This window comes from Linepithema humile, chromosome 5, assembly GCF_040581485.1.
Source record: "Linepithema humile isolate Giens D197 chromosome 5, Lhum_UNIL_v1.0, whole genome shotgun sequence".
NCBI classification, from domain to species: domain Eukaryota; kingdom Metazoa; phylum Arthropoda; class Insecta; order Hymenoptera; family Formicidae; genus Linepithema; species Linepithema humile.
The window spans coordinates 16,315,261-16,334,999 of NC_090132.1; the positions used below are offsets into that span (position 1 = coordinate 16,315,261).

Here is a 19,739-nt window from a genome sequence, read left to right on the forward strand (position 1 = left end):
AATTAAACAAGAGAGGAAATATGAAGAGTAAATATAAGAAGAGAAATATACAATTCGTTTTTGTGGAAGAAAAGTATACCCACTTACATGGTTACTCAATTATAGATAATAGCAATGAGAGAAAGTAACACGTGAATTGTCGTAGTGTCTTTTTTTAATTTTACATTTCAATATTTTCTGTGCTTCTCTTTCTCTCCCTCAACGCAAGCGCAATGAAGAACAGAATATTAAGAGACCGCGCTTTGCGCGGTCACTTACGCATCGAACACCAAAACTGATACTTCAGTACTTGGACACTTGAAATATTATACCGTGTCCGTGAATTATTTCAAATAAAAATATTAATATTTTCACTTAAATTATAATGTTTCAGTATTTATTGAATAATGAAAATATCAAAATTGTTAGAAGCACAGTCGCATAACTTGAAAACAATATAATAACTTCTTTCAATGTAAACATTTTTTATGATTTGGAACATGATGTAGTTGCGACATTTTTAAAACTTTAAATGTAAGGTTAACTGTATAACAATAAAATTAATCTTACAGTTAACGTTATGTCCAACAATCTCACATTTTTCTTTTCTCAGTGAAATACTAGTGTAGTAAAAAATAATAATCTTCCAGAAGAAATAATCATTTGTGCGTCAAACAGCGAACAGTGCGTTATATCATTAATCAATCTCAGTGGAACTCGTTACCTGAATTAGAAAACATTCGAATTATAAAATCAAGTATGTAGAAATAGTAAATAATACATAATAATATGTTGAATAAAATAATTAGATCTAATCAAATTGCGACTAAAAATATACTTGGCGTAAAATATATAAGCTTATCGATTAATAAGAGCAGAAGAAAACACACAATCTATTTTAAAAGAATGGTAACAATATATTTAAGTATCATTCCGTAAACCAAAATAAAAATAAGAAAGTTTAATTATATAATAATCTAAAAACATTTCTTGTTTCAAATTTATTTATGTATTTACTACTTTATTATTAATTACATTGGTTATTAATATTTGCATCGTACATTTCCAAAATAATAACAACTTAAAAGTGTCCTTTCTAGTTTGAGACATAACAATTATGTAGAGTGAAGAACCATAAAATAAGAAATAATCATACTCACGCTCTAAAACAGAGAATGTTCTACATGTAGCTAATCGGTTATTGTTTCCGTTGATTATAATAAGATCTCTTACTGTAGCTAAACCTTCCAAAGAAGGACTAAACATACCACCGGCATCGACTTTGTAACATTTTGTAGTCTTTTGCATAAGAAAAAGTATCAAATTTTGCGACTTTAATGGAGCATCATACCATCGTGTATTACGTCTATATAATTGCAAGAAAAAATTATCCATAATATCAAAAAATAATAATATACACTGCATGATTTAAAAATAACATAAGTTGCTGTGAAAATATTTAATTATATACTACATACATTGCTCGATAAACTTTGGAATCCGAATTGATAAATTGCTGTCCAGCGTAATTGCCTAGAATTAAATAAATAAAATGCAGGGCAAGAAATAAAGTATATTTAATTATGTCCAACAATTCCTGTTCCACTTCTATTAACTGAGACAGCTGTAAACAATAGCATATCAATTTAGACTTTATAATTTTAAATATTACAGATATTAAAAAACTTAAATAAAATATATAATTATTCGAAATCTTGTCATGCTACTCACAGTATATAGATTGATACTTGCTGAAACTACACCTGCCGCGAACAAAAACAAATAAGTCGATCCAAAACTTGCTTTCAGTAATTCAGAAAATCTTAGAACAAAAAATTTCTCATTATTATTCCTCCAATATCATAATTATGTATAAAAGTGCAATTATAAATATCAATGATAAAATTTTTAAATATACATATCGGACATTCTATAAGATATATTAAAATACATATAAGATTATAATTAATATTGCGTTATATGATAAATTTAAAATGTTAGTGTTTAGTTATAATATATATATAGTTATAATATATAAAGAATCAAATTTCTAAACATTTGCTAATATTATTGTTGTATGGCATAATTTTGTCATAAACAGTAAACTGACTCGATCGCTCTTCTATGAAAGTCCACCGCAGCAACTATTCTGTCATGAGATATGATATACTGTTTAGTTATACACATGTATGGATCGAGTCCACTTAATATATGTTCCATACGATAACTACAGAAAAAATGAATAATTCAAATTTAGTAAATTTTACAAAGTATAACAAAAAACATAAATAATAATTGACAAATATAAGGCCATAATAAGGCCGGATAATTTTATTGAACGTTTATTGTGCATATTGTAAAATTGTTCGAATAAAAAGTAAATTAAATAAAACATGAAGTAATAGATACAAAACATAAAATGTTTCGCCATAAATAAATATCTAAAAAAAATGCAAATATAAGTAAAAGAAACAAACAAACATGCTTTTCACAAGACATGATTGCCATACCTAGCGACATTAAACAATCCAAAAGCATGTAATGCATTTGCTAATGAGAATGTTTCGGTAGCTACTCCAATAATCCCTATAATAAGTAGTCCAGCATCCATATGTATTACCATGATGTGAAAGTATTTCTGTTGATCGATATAAAAATATTCCGCCAGCAACAAAAGTTCACGCGGACGAGACTCGTTCAATGGTATGACAATATCAAGAAAGATTGAAATATATTGTATAAAAAAACAGAGGACCAATACAAAATACACAATCACTAAAATGAACAAAAATATTATTTATTTAATTATAAATAAGCACGTTTTTTTATATAAAAAAACTTTAAAATATACTTCTTATGTCCGTTATTAAATTCAGATTGCTTAAATTTAATTAGAATTAAATGAAATCAATATTTCTATTAAAAAATTTATCGAAATTTACGAAAAACAATTATTTCGTTTTTAAGTTACATTTATTTAGATCATATTGTTATCATAAGTTACGAATTATTATTGCAAATAAATTTAATGGCAAAGAAATAATCGTATAATTCATTTGATATTCACTTGTTATACATAATGTAAATAATTTCCCTAAGCTTGAGTATTTGCGTATGATTTCGATCTCTTGATTGTCAGCCAAAGCGTCCCAATTATTTCGAACACGTTCCCGAAACTCCTTTACCTGTTAGTATGATTAGTATTTTATATATGGTAATTCATTACAGATTGAATTGCTCTTGACTTACATTTTTCATGACAGCATAAAATGAAATGTATTTTATGAACAGTAGTATAATAGGGATGACTAAAGACAATATTTTTGTTTCAAAGTTATTTTCCAAGGAAAATAATTTTATCAACTAAAAATATTATAACATTTAATAACATCCAAAGACTATTTAATATTAGAATGTAACATATCATTACTCTAAAATAGCCGATGTATCAAATAAAAAATAAAACTATAAATACATATTTTTTTCATAATCGTACTATGCGACATGTAGTTAAATAAATTTTAATTATTCAATATACATATGCTGCGTTTTAAATATGTGAGAATAAAACAAAAGTGTCTAAAAATTTTATATTAAAATGTTGATAGCGATAATGCAAATACCTGAACACTTAGAAATGATATCATTATTAGTGACGTTAGAAAGAAACGAAAGTATCTGACTTTAAAATCATCATACGGCCAAAGACCAATTATTGATAAAAGAATACGATTCGGTTTGTAATACTGATCCTCCGGAAACTCCATTTCAGATGACAATTCAAACATGATTGAGAACGCGAGATCGTCTGTAGAAAATTTTTCTTTTTCACAGATATGACAAACGTGCTGCGTTTCTCATAATTATCTTTTTTTTTTTACTTATAGTGTAAAACTTGCCTGTTGTACGAATAGTTATAGTATTTGAAATTGAGGGAATTCTTAAAACGATTCGCATAAATTGAACAAAAAAGAAGGTAATAAACAAGAGTGTGCGTTTTTCCGCAGAAAGACTATGCCCATCTATAGCCTATTCTATTAAAGATAATAATGATGACAGAAAATAAAATGCGCATTGTTATGTTTGTGTTTTGCAACACAGCTAAGTGTTACATTTTCATTATTTTCTGTATTTCTCCTCCTCTTTTCTAAGCGCAAGCGCAATGGAGAACAAAATGTTACTATAGGCAAATGCATTCATTTACGTGTCGGACAGCAAGTGTGATACTTCCATACTTCCATACTTCGACTAAAATGTATAGTGTCAGTGTATAGTGTAAAATGTATATAATAAATGTATGTGTCAGTTGTATTGTCATTTAAATGATCATGTTTCGGTATTTAATGAATGACAAAAATATCAAAATTTCTGGCAGCACGGTAAAATAATTCAGTGATTCCTTTCATAGTAAGCGCCTTTTATACGATGTAATTGGAACATTTCTTAAATTTTGAATGCATTCTATTTGAATAGTAAAAAAAAAAAAAGAAGAAATGTATACGAACTATTTCGCAGTTTGTAGCATCCGTACACTTATGGTGTCATGAAATTAAAAGATACCGAAATTAAATTTGCAGTATCATCGCCGTAAATCAAAATAAAAGAGTAGATTTAAGTGTATAAAAATGTGGAAAAAATCTTTTTACTTCAAATTAATTTGTTAAGTTACTAATTTTATTACTAGACAAATAAATAGATAATGTAATAAAATAATATTATTTATTAATATACGTATGTTTCTAATGATAACGAGCAACAGTGTCCTTTCTAGTTTCCGACATCGTAATTACACAGAGTAAAGAACCATACAATAAGAAAGCACCATACTCACACTCTAAAACAGAGAACGTTTTATAAAATGTATTGGCTATAATTGGTGATTATTTCCGTTAATTGTAACAAGAACTCTTACTGTAGCTAAACCTTCCAAAGAAGGACTAAACATACCACCGGCATCAACTTTATAACACTTAGTAGTCTTTTGTAACAAAAAAAATATCAAGTTTTGCGTCTTTAATGGAGCATCATACCATTGCGTATTACATCTATAACATTTTACAAAAATGTTAAACATGACATAAAATTGTAATAATATGCTTTGCATAATTAAAAAAAATAATAACAAAATATTATAAAAATTTAACTATAAGAAATGTATTACGCACATTGTTCGATAGAAACACGTATCAGAATTTATAAATTCCTGCCCAGCATAATTAGCTAGAATTAAATAAATAACATGCAAACCAAGAAGTAAAGCATATTTAATAAATTCCAATATCTGATTGTTCATTGCTATTAGGTAACACAGCTGTAATCAATAGTTCAAAAGTATTAATTTAAAAGAATTTTAGTTTCAAAATACTATAGATATTTCTAAAAAATTATGTAAAAAGTACAGTTAAAAATTTTTGTGCCACGCTACTTACGTTGACTAAATTGATGCTTGCTGAAACCACACAAGTCACAAACACAATCAAATACGCCACTCCAAAACTTGCTTTCAATAGTTCAGAAAATCTTATGATATAAAAAGTTACTCATTATTATTCCTTCAATATGTCAATTATGTGAAAAAGTATTATTAGAAATGTTAATTTAATTTTTAATTTTTAATTTAAAAATACATTAAAATACATACACGGAAAATTATAATTAGGGTAAAATATCCAAATTTAGCAATACATTTTTTCTCTTTTTAAACAGAATTAATTGTGTTAAAAGTTTATTTCATTTCCTATTCATTATCTATACTTATAGTCTATCCGTAATTAACGTTATTTACTCGAGATAAGAAATTGCATCTCTGAAGGTATAATTTTATAACTCCTCAAAATAAAAAGTTATTGCATATTGCACAAGAATGTAACAAAGTAACAACATAAGGAGTGTAAAATGTATTTTTTCAAAATTTTTAACAATTCTATTTGATCAAAATTTAAACAAATACAAATGGTATCTGAAATTCGGGCACTTTACCCTAATAATGCAATTTGCAATAAATTTGAATTGTTGGCAATTACAATGTAAACAATCAAACTCCTAAATTCTCTCTAATGTTATTCGTGTATGATATAATTTTGATAAACAGTGACATAAACACTGACTCGATCGCTCTTCTATGAAAGTCCACCGCAGCGATTATTCTGCCACGAGATATGATATATCGTTTAGTTGTACACATTTGTGAATTAAGTTCACTTAATATATGCTCCATTCGATAACTAAAATTCAAAACAAAAATAATTTTATAAAAGAACATAGAGTTATGTACAATAGCAGAGATAATTTTATTAAATATTAATCGTGCATTTCAAATGGAATAAAAACATTAAAATAAAAAAATTGATAAATGCAAATAATCAAACATATTTTATTATAAATAGATTATTATAAAAAATATTAATCATAGTCACAATAAGATATGTTTTAAAGAGAGAATAGTACTTTTAATTAGAGACATGATATAGCCATTTTTATACCTAGCAACTTTAAACAGTCCAAAAGCGTGTAATGCATTTGCTAATGAGAATGATTCGGTAGCTACTCCAGTAGTCGCTATAAGAAGTAGTCCAATATCTATATGTAGTGCCATGATGTGAAAGTATTTCTGTTGATCAATAAAATATTCTGCCAGAAACAAAAGTTCACGCGGACGAGACTCATTCAAAGGTTGGACAATATCGAATAAAATTGAAATATATTGCATAACTATATAGAACAAAATTGTAAAATACGCGAATACTGGAATAAATCAAAATGTTATTAACTTATGAATAAACTAGAAAATATTGTTGTTTTTATATACATGTATAATATCCCGGTTATAATATCCAATTAGTTCCAAATTAATTAGAATTAAGTAAAATCAACACTTCCATGTTAATCTATATCTTAAAAATAAGATAATCGATTTTCACAATATATCATTCATATTTAGTCAGTTATCTTTCATCAATAAATTCTTTACATAATTTATAGCGAATTTTTCCTTAATATATATGGAGAGAAATTATCATTTATTGCGCAAAACTGTAATTTTCAATATTAATATGTTTAGCTATAATTCCAGATTGATCGAAAATATGTCAGGAATTGTGAAGAACGATTAATTCGCTTTTAAATTATATTTATTTTAGATCACATTGTTGTTATAAGTTACTATTATTACTATAAATAATTATTACTATAAATAAGTTTTATGGTAAGCAAATAATTAAATATCCGTTTGGCATTTACTTGCTATAAATATTGTTAATAATTTTCCTATGCTTGAATGTTTGCGTATGATTTCGATCTCTCGATTGTCAGCCAAAGCGTTCCAATTATTTCGAACGCGTTCCCGAAACTCCTTTACCTATTAGTATAGTTATGATAATTTTATTACACATATAGTTTAATATGGAATAAATCGCTTGTAAACTTACATTTTTCATGACAGCATAAAATGTGACGTACTTTATGAAAAGTAATAAAAAAAAACAGTTGCTAGATAATATTCTTATAATTATTTCAAAATTGTATTCTGCGTAAAATAATTTTATCCACTGAAAAATATTATGGAATTTAGTGATGTGAAAAAAATATTTTACATTATACGTACGTACGCGTAAACAGTAAGAAAGCAAAAAAATATTGCTCTAAAATATCGGCAAAAAATCGATTAAAATAATCGACGTATCAGATCAAAAATAAAATTGCATGTTTATTTTATTACTACGTTATGTCGTAAATAATTAAATATATTTCAATTATTCAACACACCATTTATAAATATGTGGAAACAAAAGCATTAAAATTTTGTATGATACAAATGCGAAAATAAATATACCTGAGTACTTATAAATGACATTAATATCAGTAATGATAAAAAAAAACGAAACTGTCTGACTTTAAAATCATTATACGGCCAGAGACCAAGGATCGACAGAAGAATACGATTCGATCTATAATACTGATCCTCAGGAAACTCCATTTCAGATGACAGTTCAAGCATTACTAAAAAAACGAAATCTATAAACACTTTTTTCCTTCTTATATCACTAAATTTTCTTATTTTTTTTTTTTTTTTTGTTTGATTATTTTGTAATTCTTTGCACTAGATAGACAACTGAAGTAAAAATTATATTTTTTTTTAACTGTGAATTTGTAGGATGCTTATATCCGCCTAAATGGAACTAAATATGAGATAATAAAAATAAGAAAAGGAACTTGGTACTCCGAAGGGAAACTATCCCTACTTATGTGCTTATAGCATTATGGATAATAATGGTGATGGCAAATAAAAAGTAAATTGTCGTAATTTACTTACACATTACATATCAACATTTTCTGTGCTTCTCCTTCCCTTGCGCAGACGCAATGAAGAACGAAATGTTCTTTCAGTCGAGCACACTTATTCGCGTATCGGATGGGAAACGTGACACTTCGATACTTCAGTAAGAATGTTTCACGTTCGTACATTATTTTAGACTGATAATTTTGTCACTTATAAATTTGTTAATAGTAATTTATTTTACATTAGAGCCGACGAGATTACAGTTTGCAGAAAATCTCAGATGTGTAGAGCGCTATACATGCGAAAATCGGAGCAAATGCTCTTCTATACTAGTACCCGATCTGATGTATCTTCGCGTGGAAAACATCAAAGTAAGTCAGCACATGTGCTATTTGTAACTATAGATTTATTAGATTTTATTATTTAATTTTACTCTCATTGTTTATGTAACGAATAGACAAGTCGTATGGTTTTAATCAAGATAATATACAGATAAGAAGCATAATAATTGCAATATTTCAATTGTATTTACGTAATAATTTTTAAAAAAATTAGTGAATTTTAAAAATTAATGTAACATTTAAGTATTAACGTCAGACAATTTTCGCATTCTGAATTGCATCGACTTAATCCAGAATCATCCGAAATATTGTTTAGTACTTTGTCGTGTAGAAATATCATGCAAGAGTAACGCCAGTGGTTTGGTATATGATCATTGGGCGCGATAAATTAACGTGATGCGAAAGTGCAATTATTCTCGCGATTGCCGCTGTCAACGCTCGACAGACGATAGTACTGTGGAATAAGATATCGACGTGGCGAGAAGCTGCAACGAGAGATATTAGCGTTACCGTCGAAAATCACAGTAATATGTCACAGTGATCGCACAGTCGGGTGGTCCGGGGGGGGGGGGAGGAGGGAGGGGGAGGTTACCGTAGTAAATCTTTCCAACGATAAAACAAAAATACCACCGGTGACACGCTGGCAACTATGCATGCTTCGATGCAGAATGAACAACATTAATTTCCGCTCTTGTAGAGGTACACGATATCACCGAGTATCACATTTATAAAATTTAACGAAAATCTTACACTACCTTTATTAGATTTATTGTGCGTGTCACACGCACAAACTTATTTATATTACTTTTTAGATGTGTAATTATGTGTAATTATAAAGATGCCAAGCATATTGAGCTTAAATTTTGGATGATAAAAATCGACCCTCGAAAAAAACTTGTGTTGCGGAAAAATGGATTGTATTTTGCAACAAATAGATAGATAGCTCTATGATTTTGAAATAGCAAAGAGAAAACAACGACGAAAGGTAAATAAATACACTTCTATTGATTCATTGATTCTATTAATTAATAAGTAATTCCAATCATTTTAAAAAAATGTTTTTATATTATTTTTTTCTCCAAGTCGATGCTAGGGAGCGCAAAAAGCCTCCGTTTAATTGGAGTTCAACACTTATTTGCGCAATCATATCTCATTTTACGCTCATTATAGCTTTATCGCAATAGTAAATAAAAGTAAAATAATATAACAAATTGCAAATTTAATTAAAAATTTCATTAAAAAGAATACTATTCTTTACTTACTTTAACTCTATTTATTCATATGAAATTTTATACATGTTTATAATGAAATACTGGTAAAGCCTTATAATGTTGAACAATTCTATTAAAAAGACAAGATTTAATAATTGTAAAAATATGAAAATCTAATATACTCACTGTAGTAAAATACATACGCTGCTAAACATCATTAATTACAGTATTTACTTTCAATTAATAATATTAATAATAATATAATAAAAATAGCAAAAAATTAAGGAAGTTGTTGATGTGACATCATTTATTAAATTTATTTAATTATTTTATCTCTAAATAATTTTTCCAGTTATTAATTAAAATAATTCTACTGATTTGGTGACTACAATTTATGTTATAAATTTTCATTACTGACAGCGTTACTTGTGTACTGACCAAAGTACCGTGAAATACGACACAGTTGTGCTCATAAGCTGAAATTCAAGATTTACGTTGATGAAAAACAGATTTTACCCGATGACTTTTACTTAATTCTTTTAATAGCAATAATTAAACGTTTATTCATACAGAATGTTTGAAAGAGTGACAAGTGAATTAATAGCGTGAATAGACGTTAAGCACCTAAAGATAAATGTTTTGAAAAAACTAAACACTAATAATAAATTAATTAAAATTGATTTAATTATATCTAAAATTTAATTATATCTAAACAAAAGAAATATTTTATTATTAGCGTGACATTTACCGTCGCAAATCCTTCGAATGACGGAACATACATACCGCCCACGACCATCTTACAACTTTTCATGCTTCTTTGCATTATCATTGGCAGTAATCTCTGCGCTTGTAAAGAAGTGCCGTGCCATTGTGTGATATATCTAAAAGTTGATCTAAATGTCAATCGATTGCAGTTTCGTATTATTGATTCTCGTTACATATCGGTTTGCACTAACCATTCATTAAAATTGTAAAACTTATTTTTCTCATTATATTACAGGAATAAATAAATAATTAGATTAAGTAAATTTAAAGTTAAGTGTACGTACAATCGCATATATTGTTAAGTGTACGTATACATATATTTCTGTTATTATTTTAATCGTATTATGATAATATATTACAAATTTTTATAAATATTTGAAAGTTTGAAATCTATTTAAACGAATTTACTTACGTGTTCTCAAAAATACCAGCGCTATGATCTATTAAAATTTGGCCAACATAGTTACCCAAGAATAAATAAAAAACATGACCAAACGTAAAAAAAGCTAATCTTATAACTTCCTCCACCTTCTTCACAGATAATGCTGCTTGAAAAAGCTAAAAAATTAATAATTTCGGCAATAAATTCGCCACAGATGCTAAGAAAGAAATATACACATAAATTTAATTTTTAAAAAATATATTTTTTAAACGTATAATTGCATATGTACAATATATATAACGTTTTAATCAGTAGAATAGATATGCTATTTAAATAAACAAATAGAACTCACACTGAAAAGATGAATAATCAAAGATGTAATACCGATTATAAGCAGAATACTGTACGACGCCGCCAAAGTAGACCATAGAATTTCAGAAAATCTTAAAAGGCAAAAAAAAAAAAATTAGTGCGATTATCAATTATTGTTGCAATATTTTCGCGTGCTATTTCTTAATCTGCATGGAATTATTTTCAAATTTAACAAAATAAATATTGTTTCACAGAGAATCAACAGTTCGATAATGTTAATCGAATATTTTTTCCATTTATTAACAACACACTGCATTATACCGACTCGAGAGCTCTTTTGTGAATATGTATAGCCTCGACTATCCTTCTATAAACGATGATTGCTTGTTTTTCAGTTGTGTACGCTTTTAAGAATTCATCGTCGAACGCTTGATTCATTCGATAACTGCAAAAATAGCGATCGACTATTATAAAATCTATAGCGACGTATCGATTGATTAAAAGACTCAAACTAAAATATCAATTAATCTGCATTATATACGAGCATATATAATTCAATGTTCGCACGACTATCTTTTATTTTATTACCTGGCAACTTGAAACATTCCACAAGCATGTTGCACGTACGTTACATACAAGGACTCAGTGCCTACCATAGTGATAACTACCATACCTATAGTAACGTTTAAGTGTAATACAATGGCATAAAAGTACTTTTGCTGATCAACAAAATATTCTCCTGGAAACAGGAGTTCTCGTGGACGTGAGACGTTCAATGGCGCTAAGATATCAAAGATGCTTGATGTAAGTGATAAGAAAAAAAAAAGTACTACAGCCACAGAACCAAGTACTGAAATTATAATTAAATTATAAAAAGATAATTTTCAGAACAATTATACATTATAAATTTATTCGAAGTCCATAAGCTACGCACATCTACTTCTTACTTGTAAAAATCAAGGTGCATATACTTCCAATGGAAGTGTAGTTTTTTAGAATCTCCAATTCTCTTTTATCCTTAAGCATGTTCCAATCTTTTTCTACATGATCCATAAGATACCTTATCTACTCATACGAAAGAGTATAAGAATTCAAGTGCATAAATAAATTTAATCGTTTTTTACAATAGATAGAGCACATTTTCAATTCTTGCTACAAAGATCCGTATCTTCATCGCGCATTTACAAAGAAGAAATTGAAAAGAAATTTACAAATTGTACACTACAATATTGCACAAGCAAAATAAAAAGTCTTGGTTAAGTAAATAAATAAATAAATATTTCAGATAGTTACAGAAGAGATATTTGTGTGTTGCGGTAAAATTAAATTCGTTTAATAAATAGGAATATATATAGAGAGAGCAGAAAATATTTACAAAAAAAATTTTTATCCTATAATAATATAAAACATAAAGATTTGATTATAAGATATTAACGGCGGAATAAAATGAATATTACAATGCGGAGAGAATCCGTAAATCTCTATGCATGTTAGTAAAACAAGTTAAATTTTTAAATGACATAATTGTACGCATATTCTTTTTATATAATGTAATATTTTAAATTGAAAAAGTATACTTAGCTCAAAAATTTTAATATGGACGCATTATCGACTCACCTTTCCAGCAAGAATATAGAATGTTTGATATTTTATAATGAAGATTACACAAAGTATGATAGGAGAGAGAAGTTTCAGCATAAAATCGAAATTTTGTTTCGATGTTATCAATTTCGCGATCTGAAATCGTGAATCAATAACTCAGAATTATATATCGCAAAGTATTAATCTCTAAAATATTTCCTTCATATATAAATAAGTTTTATGAGAAGTGTCAGATTATGTTTTATATTATATATCAATAGTTTTCTTGCAACGAGATTTTAAATAATATTCTTACTTGACAAATTGTCGTGTATGCTACGATAGTATTATAAAGTATCATTTGACAATATTTAAAGGTTGTATGTTCATATGGCCACAAGCCAGATAATCGTAAGAGACGTTGATTGAGTTTATAATATTCATTTCCAAGGAAGTTCATCTTCTTACGACAGACAAAATATTTCTACGCCGAGAGACAAGGAATTTTACCTTTACATGTTCTATCTCTCCCACTCTTACTCCATAAACTTATTGTATTTTTTATTCTTTTATGTCTCGCTTGTTTGTGAGATAAACGCATAATAAGCGCTACAATTTACATCTGCTGAAAAAATAAATATAAAAATTCCGTGTGCCGTTCTCATCTATTGAGAGACGCATAAACATGCGAAACTAATACGTGGAAAAAATTTATTAACATGTGCAATTTAAAGAGAATTTAGCCGAGAGAGATAATTTTCTTATACCTGTTCGTACAGGTGTTTTTTTTTGTTGCACATCGCTCAAGTTGTAAATGTTATGTGTCGCGTGTTAAAGTTGTTGGCTTTAGCACATTAGTTTTCTTACTTGAAATGTTTTAGAAATACAAAATACAGATATGTATATCCAAATAAAAAACTAAATTTTAAAATATATTTATACATTTCTGTAAAATGTGACATGTGCCATTTAAAAAAATAAACAAAAAATGTTCATTACAATTAAAAAAAATCCTAATACTCTCGTATAAACGACAGTACTTTTTATATATAAAATAAGATATTAATAATACATATAATAATAGAAATATTAACATTCTTTTTCAATATTAAAGTAATATTATGTTTCCTTTTTCTCTTTCCTTTCACTAAAATTTATCGAGTATTCTCATGTCTCGTAGAAAGATTTCATCGTAAAATCTTGCCCATAAAAATGGGCTATGTCGAATTTTTTCAATCTCACATATTGTGACAAACATGATGAAAAAACCTTCGCGCAGAAAGTTATAAAAGTGTTGTATGTTGTGTGAATCAGTCATTTGTTTTTCAACTGCGATATTTTCCCTGTGAATATATATAAAGTTTAAAAAACATTTTCCACTCTGTTTATTTTACAACTCCTTCGAAAACAAAACTGATCTGTTTCGACTGTTTTTGCATATATCAGTAAGTTGAAATAAATGGAAAGTTTTTTTTGGCTCACCCTGTATACTGTATGTATAGCCTATAGCCAGTATACGGTGCGATGCGGCATCGACGCCGGCGTCGCGGCACAGCGCGGGCGCAATAGCGAGCAACCCTCTTCATTTGTGACGCTTCAGTCAGTGCTGCGTGAACCGTCGAGCGGAAAGCTTCACTTCTTTTTTTATCGTCGTGAAAGTGTATCTCATAGCGTTATCAATATTAAGACATATGGTAACGTATTTGTGAATGATTGAATTTCTGGCTGCTCGCGAGACCGTTGTTCATCTAATTGCAATTTATTGGTGAATTGTGCTGTGTTTTTTTAAATTTCTAATCAAATTTGCAGCGAATTATGCATATAAAGCACATATTTCAAATTGACAGTTGACAGTTTAACTATATTTCAATACAAACAAGGAACACGTGGGCTGTGAGATGTATCGAGATAAGAGAATACAGAGTTAGTATGCAATATATAAATAATAATTCTTCCCTAAAATTTTTATCTAGAAATTTTTATAAATGAAATACGTTTTCTTAAGAAAATAATGTTGACATTATCTATAAAAAAATAAATAATTTTTAATGTAACATGTGGTTCTCCAAAGACAAACAACGATACAACAAGAACCAGAAGCGCGACTGCCGGAAAAACTCTATTGCTATAAATTAATTTATTATAAATTATTATTAATTTATTATTCGTTTATTATAAATTAATATACGAAAAATACAAGAAATACATATTGGCCACAATTTCGAGCCTTCCTCAATCTCACGGCATATAAAGAAGGAAGAAAAGAGTTCAGGTTATATGGAAAATATTAAAATTATATAAAAACACATTATTTGCATATTAATTTATAATTAGTTGCTCTTATACTCCGCGCTTCTAGTTCTTGTTGCTCTCTATATAATTGTTTAAATTATTCGTGCTAAAAAAAAGGCCGAATCATGCAAAACAACATTTTACATTTGAAATACGATTTTGTTCGCATTCAAATATAAATAATAATATGAAAATCCAGTATTACGAAAATCATTTAGGGATTGATGCATTCGGAAGATAATTAATGATAAAAATATATGATTTAGATTTGTTATGATAATTTCCAACAAAATTTTTTTCTTTTTTAAGCATTTTTTTGGGGTTTGGAAACTTTGCGTGACAGTTTTTCATTTCCTCCCCCGCGTTTTATTATATATCGATTTTTTTTTGTTCAGTCGACCTTACAACTCGGCCATCGTAAAATTGCAATGTACGAACGACAAGGTATTATTTTGACATTGCTGCCATATGTATCAAAAGGCGAACGACAAATCTATTAATTGTCGATTTTTGTAACGTATCAGAATGAAAGACAGGGCGGAAAGTGGTGTAACGTCAATGTTTAAAATAAATATTGCAAACTAATATTAAATATTAGCAGAAAAAACTTTTCGACACGATTTATGGAACAGAAGTATATAATGAAATATCGTGATAAAAACCTAAAACTATTCTGACATGGTACTCATTAATATTCATGATGAACGTATTTTATTCTACAAGTGAATATATGTCATAAATGTTACTAATACAATTTTTCATATCACTACAAAGTCAGACTCGCCATCGATTTTTATCTCAACGTACGGAATAAATTACAGTGAGATAAGACAGTGTCATACTTGCCATCTGAAAGAAATCGTGCATCGTTGTATAATTACACAACTCTCATTAATACTATTATAATTATTATCTTTTTAATTAATTGTTTAATAAAAATATATGATTTAGGTTTGTAAAATTTGTGATGGCACAAATATATTATCATTACCGATGCGAAACCCTCCAGCGACGCTATAATTACGCCACCGATACCCAACACGTAACCCTTCGCTGTTCTTTGCAAAATAAACGTGAGAAGTTTTTGAATTTGTATGGGCGCTGTATACCAGGGCACACCGTATCTACACAATTGTATATATTATAAAAATTCCGTCCAATTTTTATCCTGGTAAAATTTCCTCTTAAAAATATGATATTATTTGCACGTTGTGCATATAGTGCAAGTTATGAATGAGAATAAAAACTTACGCCTTATCGAACACAAGAATACTACGATCTGTTACTTTTTGCCCGAAATAGTTGGCGAAAAACAAGAAACCGTACTGGCCTCCAATAAAAGATCCAGCTGCTAATAATTCCTCAAAATCGTCCAACACTAAGATAGCCTCAATTAGCTAAAAAATAACAAAACGCCAAGCAAATCGAAAAAGCATTTTGATGCAAAAAGTAATCGTAGAGAAAAGATTGTTTATTAGAAAAAGTAACTTACGCGAAACATGTTAATGGTTATCGCAATCACACCAAGCACGAGCACAATTAAGTACGTTGAGATAAACGTGGATACTAAATAATCTAAAAATCTACAAGAACGAAAAGCCGTATAAATTAATTACAAACAGTGAAAAAGCGCATTAAATTTTTTTATAATAAAGATTTGTAGAAAAAACTTTTACTAATCTCTCAGTAAACTAAATTAAAGTGTTTCACGCCACCGTTATGATTTGTACACTCACTCGACACTTCTTCTGTGGATATTTATGGCCTCTACAATCCTCGCATGAACTATAGCATATTTTTCACTGTCAGACATGGAGGACTTTACATCATCAAAAGCATGTTTCAAACGATAACTATAAATATAAAATTGCATTATTTTTATATAAAAGAGATAAGATATTAATTCATTTTACATAAATGTATATTTATATGTAAAAGTATATACAAAGTGATCATTGGAAAGGTGTCCAAAGTAAATTGCTATAACTTTGCAATAATTAGGCAGAATAATATAACTAAACATCATTTTGTAGAGTAAACTTGTCAATTTTATTACATATAGCATGAAAAACGTATATAATAATTAAATATTTAAAATAAACATTGGAAAAAAAATACTATAAATCTGTCTAAGTGTTCAATGATAAATATTTTTTAAGTGTTGTCTATTGGAATCGGCAAAAACTCAAAAGTTTTTCAAAATTGTTAAATATACTTTTTAATATAACTGAGAAAATACCCTAAATGCATTTTCGAATACTCTGTTTCAGCTTATCATTGTTTTTCAATGGATAACATTTTTAAAATATTTATCACTGAGCGCTCAAACAAATTTGTAGTATTTTTTATATTGTTTACTTTAATTACTTAATTATTGTACATTCTTTTCATATTATATAAAGTTGACGGGTTACAAATGAATAAAATTGACGGGTTTTCTTTATGAAATAACGTTTAATTCATTTCATTTTGTCCATTCGTTGCCAAGTAATAACAATTTACTTTAGACACCGTTCCAATGGTCACCCTGTATTATCATTTTTTTAAATCATTTATAACACGGAATATGATTTGTAACAATAATTAACTGTTAAAGCAAAAAATTAATGTCAATATTTGGTGATAAAATCATGAAATATGATTTATAAAATTGATTTATTTAGATTTAAATGTTCCAATGTTTGGATAAAATAAAGTAAATGAAAATGTATGCACACGCTGCCAATTTTGGAAATTATTTAAAAATTTCTCACCTAGCTACTTCAAATAATCCACAAGCATGATGAACATATACCATGTTTAGTGATTCGGTGGCAAGTACCATAGTTACGCCTAATAGGGCTAGCAACGATTGATGTATCAGAATAGGATAAAAATGTTTCTGCTCGTCGAGAATATAATATTCCGCTAAGATGGGCAGTCTTCTTGAACGGGACTCATTTAAAGGATGAACAAAATCGAGAAAGCCCGGCAAGTAGAAGCCGAAAACAAAGCAAAGCAAAAGAGGGGAGCTTGCAGCTAAAACAATACGTTACATCATCATATATGCATGATCTAAATACCGAATATACATACACGCGATTCAAATTTACGCGATTGTAATTTAAATTACAATATCTGTGATGTCCTACCAAAAAATACTATCGTGTATCGCATTCCGATAATGGTGTAGTATCGTATAATCTCACATTCTTTCTCGTCCTCCAACGTATTCCAGTCATGCTGTATTCTTTCCAACATATCTCTCACCTAACGATATCGTTGATAATTATACGTCAACGCAATTAATATTATATTTTAATTAAAGTTATAAATATATTGTAATCTAAATGAATTTCTGGATACACTCTTACTTTGTCAATATTAATAATGTAACTGATAAATTTTAAGAGATAGATGTGAGAAGGAACAGCATATGTCAGATTATACAGAAGGCGATCGAGATCATGAACTGTGTTCTGTAATTTGGCGAGCTGCATAATAAAATTTTAATTACACATCACATTGACTTATTGATTCAACCGAAAAAATGTCAAAATAAAAAAAAAATAACTAAAGTTTAGAGAACTAATGTTTATAGAAAAAATGAAAAAAATGGTACATTATAAACATTTAAAAAATCAATATGAGAACTAAAGTAAATATAACTTTAAATAAATAACAAAGTTTGCCATTTATATCTAGAAACTTTAAATTTTATATAATATTTTTCAAAAAAATTTTTGAAAAAAGGTTTGAATTACTTTGACAAATAATAAATATTTTTATGCAATATTAATATTAATCTTATATTTAAATCATTGTATTAAAAAATGTAAACGTTACCTGAGTAACGCAAGAAGACGCGATGACCGAGATCGAAAATGCCCTGTAAATGTTTATATATATGGAATTGTTGTAGGGCCACAGTCCTAACATCTCTAGAACGAATCGATTGACTTTATAGTAACGCTGACCGTCGAAGTTCATTTGGCCTTAAATGTTCCGCTACATTTGTCATGAGTCATGCAGAAGGGGCTTTTATTACCCTCCCTGAGGGTTTCGTTTTTCTCACCAACATTCGTTATTGATTATCATCACTTTCATATATTTCTCGTGCAAAAATTTCATGAGTTTATTTCAGAGTTCGTGGTAAAAAAGAGGGATATGATGAAGAAGGGGAATGACGCAAAATGCGTGACGGAAAAGAGAAGTTTGCTGTTTTATTATTAATTTAGGGAGAAGACAAAATTCACGCAAGCGCAATTGTCACTTTGAGGCGCGTGTTTTCATTCTCACTCAAGCTGCTGAACTGTAAAAGTCACATTGTTTTATGGGACTATATATTACTTTTTTATATTATTATTAAAGAAGATACTAAAAAACGAATAATATCTAATTCAAGGACAAATATTAAAAAGGTTTGTTAATTAATATTGTTAATTTAATTAGTGATTAACATTCGTAGTTACAAAAATTTTTCATTTATTGTTGATTATTGCATAATCATTTATTAATTTAAATTATATGATTATTAATGGGATGCAAATAAAAAAAATCTCAAAATTAATTTATGGTGTATATAGTACGCGGTAAAAATAATTTCGAAAAGCAAAGAA

At 28.1% G+C, this 19,739-nt stretch overlaps 2 protein-coding genes and 1 long non-coding RNA gene across 4 annotated transcripts; 1 reads left to right on the forward strand and 2 right to left on the reverse strand.

Moving 5' to 3' along the window:
- Window positions 1-573: 573 nt before the first annotated feature.
- LOC105669400 (uncharacterized) lies at window positions 574-15,366 on the reverse strand. Its single transcript, XM_067356159.1, has 25 exons — window positions 13,166-15,366; window positions 12,886-13,005; window positions 12,216-12,333; window positions 11,857-12,118; window positions 11,594-11,713; window positions 11,309-11,399; window positions 10,987-11,132; window positions 10,513-10,690; window positions 7,811-8,077; window positions 7,407-7,526; window positions 7,219-7,336; window positions 6,462-6,723; window positions 6,087-6,203; window positions 5,409-5,499; window positions 5,145-5,290; window positions 4,848-5,024; window positions 4,184-4,227; window positions 3,603-3,835; window positions 3,229-3,342; window positions 3,047-3,164; window positions 2,490-2,754; window positions 2,090-2,206; window positions 1,711-1,801; window positions 1,458-1,603; window positions 574-1,345 (listed from the first exon to the last, which is right to left on the reverse strand). Exons 1-25 carry the CDS (start codon window positions 13,307-13,309, stop codon window positions 985-987), a joined length of 3,966 nt encoding a protein of 1,321 aa, XP_067212260.1. The 5' UTR covers window positions 13,310-15,366; the 3' UTR covers window positions 574-984.
- Window positions 8,331-8,628, forward strand: LOC137000123 (uncharacterized). The gene is made up of 2 exons (XR_010890412.1): window positions 8,331-8,417; window positions 8,504-8,628. It is a non-coding gene; the product is annotated as an uncharacterized lncRNA (long non-coding RNA).
- A 380-nt stretch (window positions 15,367-15,746) lies between the features above and the next one.
- Window positions 15,747-19,713, reverse strand: LOC105669403 (odorant receptor 49b-like). Of its 2 annotated transcripts, XM_012362344.2 has the most exons (9): window positions 18,967-19,711; window positions 18,495-18,614; window positions 18,273-18,390; window positions 17,895-18,159; window positions 16,878-16,994; window positions 16,634-16,724; window positions 16,393-16,538; window positions 16,133-16,265; window positions 15,747-15,990 (listed from the first exon to the last, which is right to left on the reverse strand). In XM_012362344.2, the coding sequence occupies exons 1-9, from the start codon at window positions 19,108-19,110 to the stop codon at window positions 15,940-15,942; spliced, it is 1,185 nt and encodes a 394-aa protein (XP_012217767.2). In that variant the 5' UTR covers window positions 19,111-19,711; the 3' UTR covers window positions 15,747-15,939. The 2 variants fall into 2 exon arrangements, with proteins under 2 accessions (XP_012217767.2, XP_067212004.1); XM_067355903.1 differs by having other exon boundaries at window positions 15,747-16,265; window positions 18,967-19,713.
- Between the last annotated feature and the right edge of the window lie 26 nt (window positions 19,714-19,739).

Bases quoted from the DNA above. Each gene is read 5' to 3' on its own strand.
- LOC105669403 (XM_067355903.1), bottom strand. From the start codon at position 19,110: ATGAACTTCGACGGTCAGCGTTACTATAAAGTCAATCGATTCGTTCTA. The intron at 18,615-18,966 runs GTAACGTTTACA...TTTATTATGCAG, and splicing joins CGTCTTCTTGCGTTACTCAG to CTCGCCAAATTACAGAACAC. The intron at 16,995-17,894 runs GTGAGAAATTTT...TTATATTTATAG, and splicing joins GGATTATTTGAAGTAGCTAG to TTATCGTTTGAAACATGCTT.
- LOC105669400 (XM_067356159.1), bottom strand. From the start codon at position 13,309: ATGAACTTCCTTGGAAATGAATATTATAAACTCAATCAACGTCTCTTA. The intron at 5,025-5,144 runs GTGCGTAATACA...AAAATGTTATAG, and splicing joins ACGTGTTTCTATCGAACAAT to ATGTAATACGCAATGGTATG. The intron at 2,755-3,046 runs GTGAATATCAAA...TGTTCATTTTAG, and splicing joins ATTTACATTATGTATAACAA to TGATTGTGTATTTTGTATTG.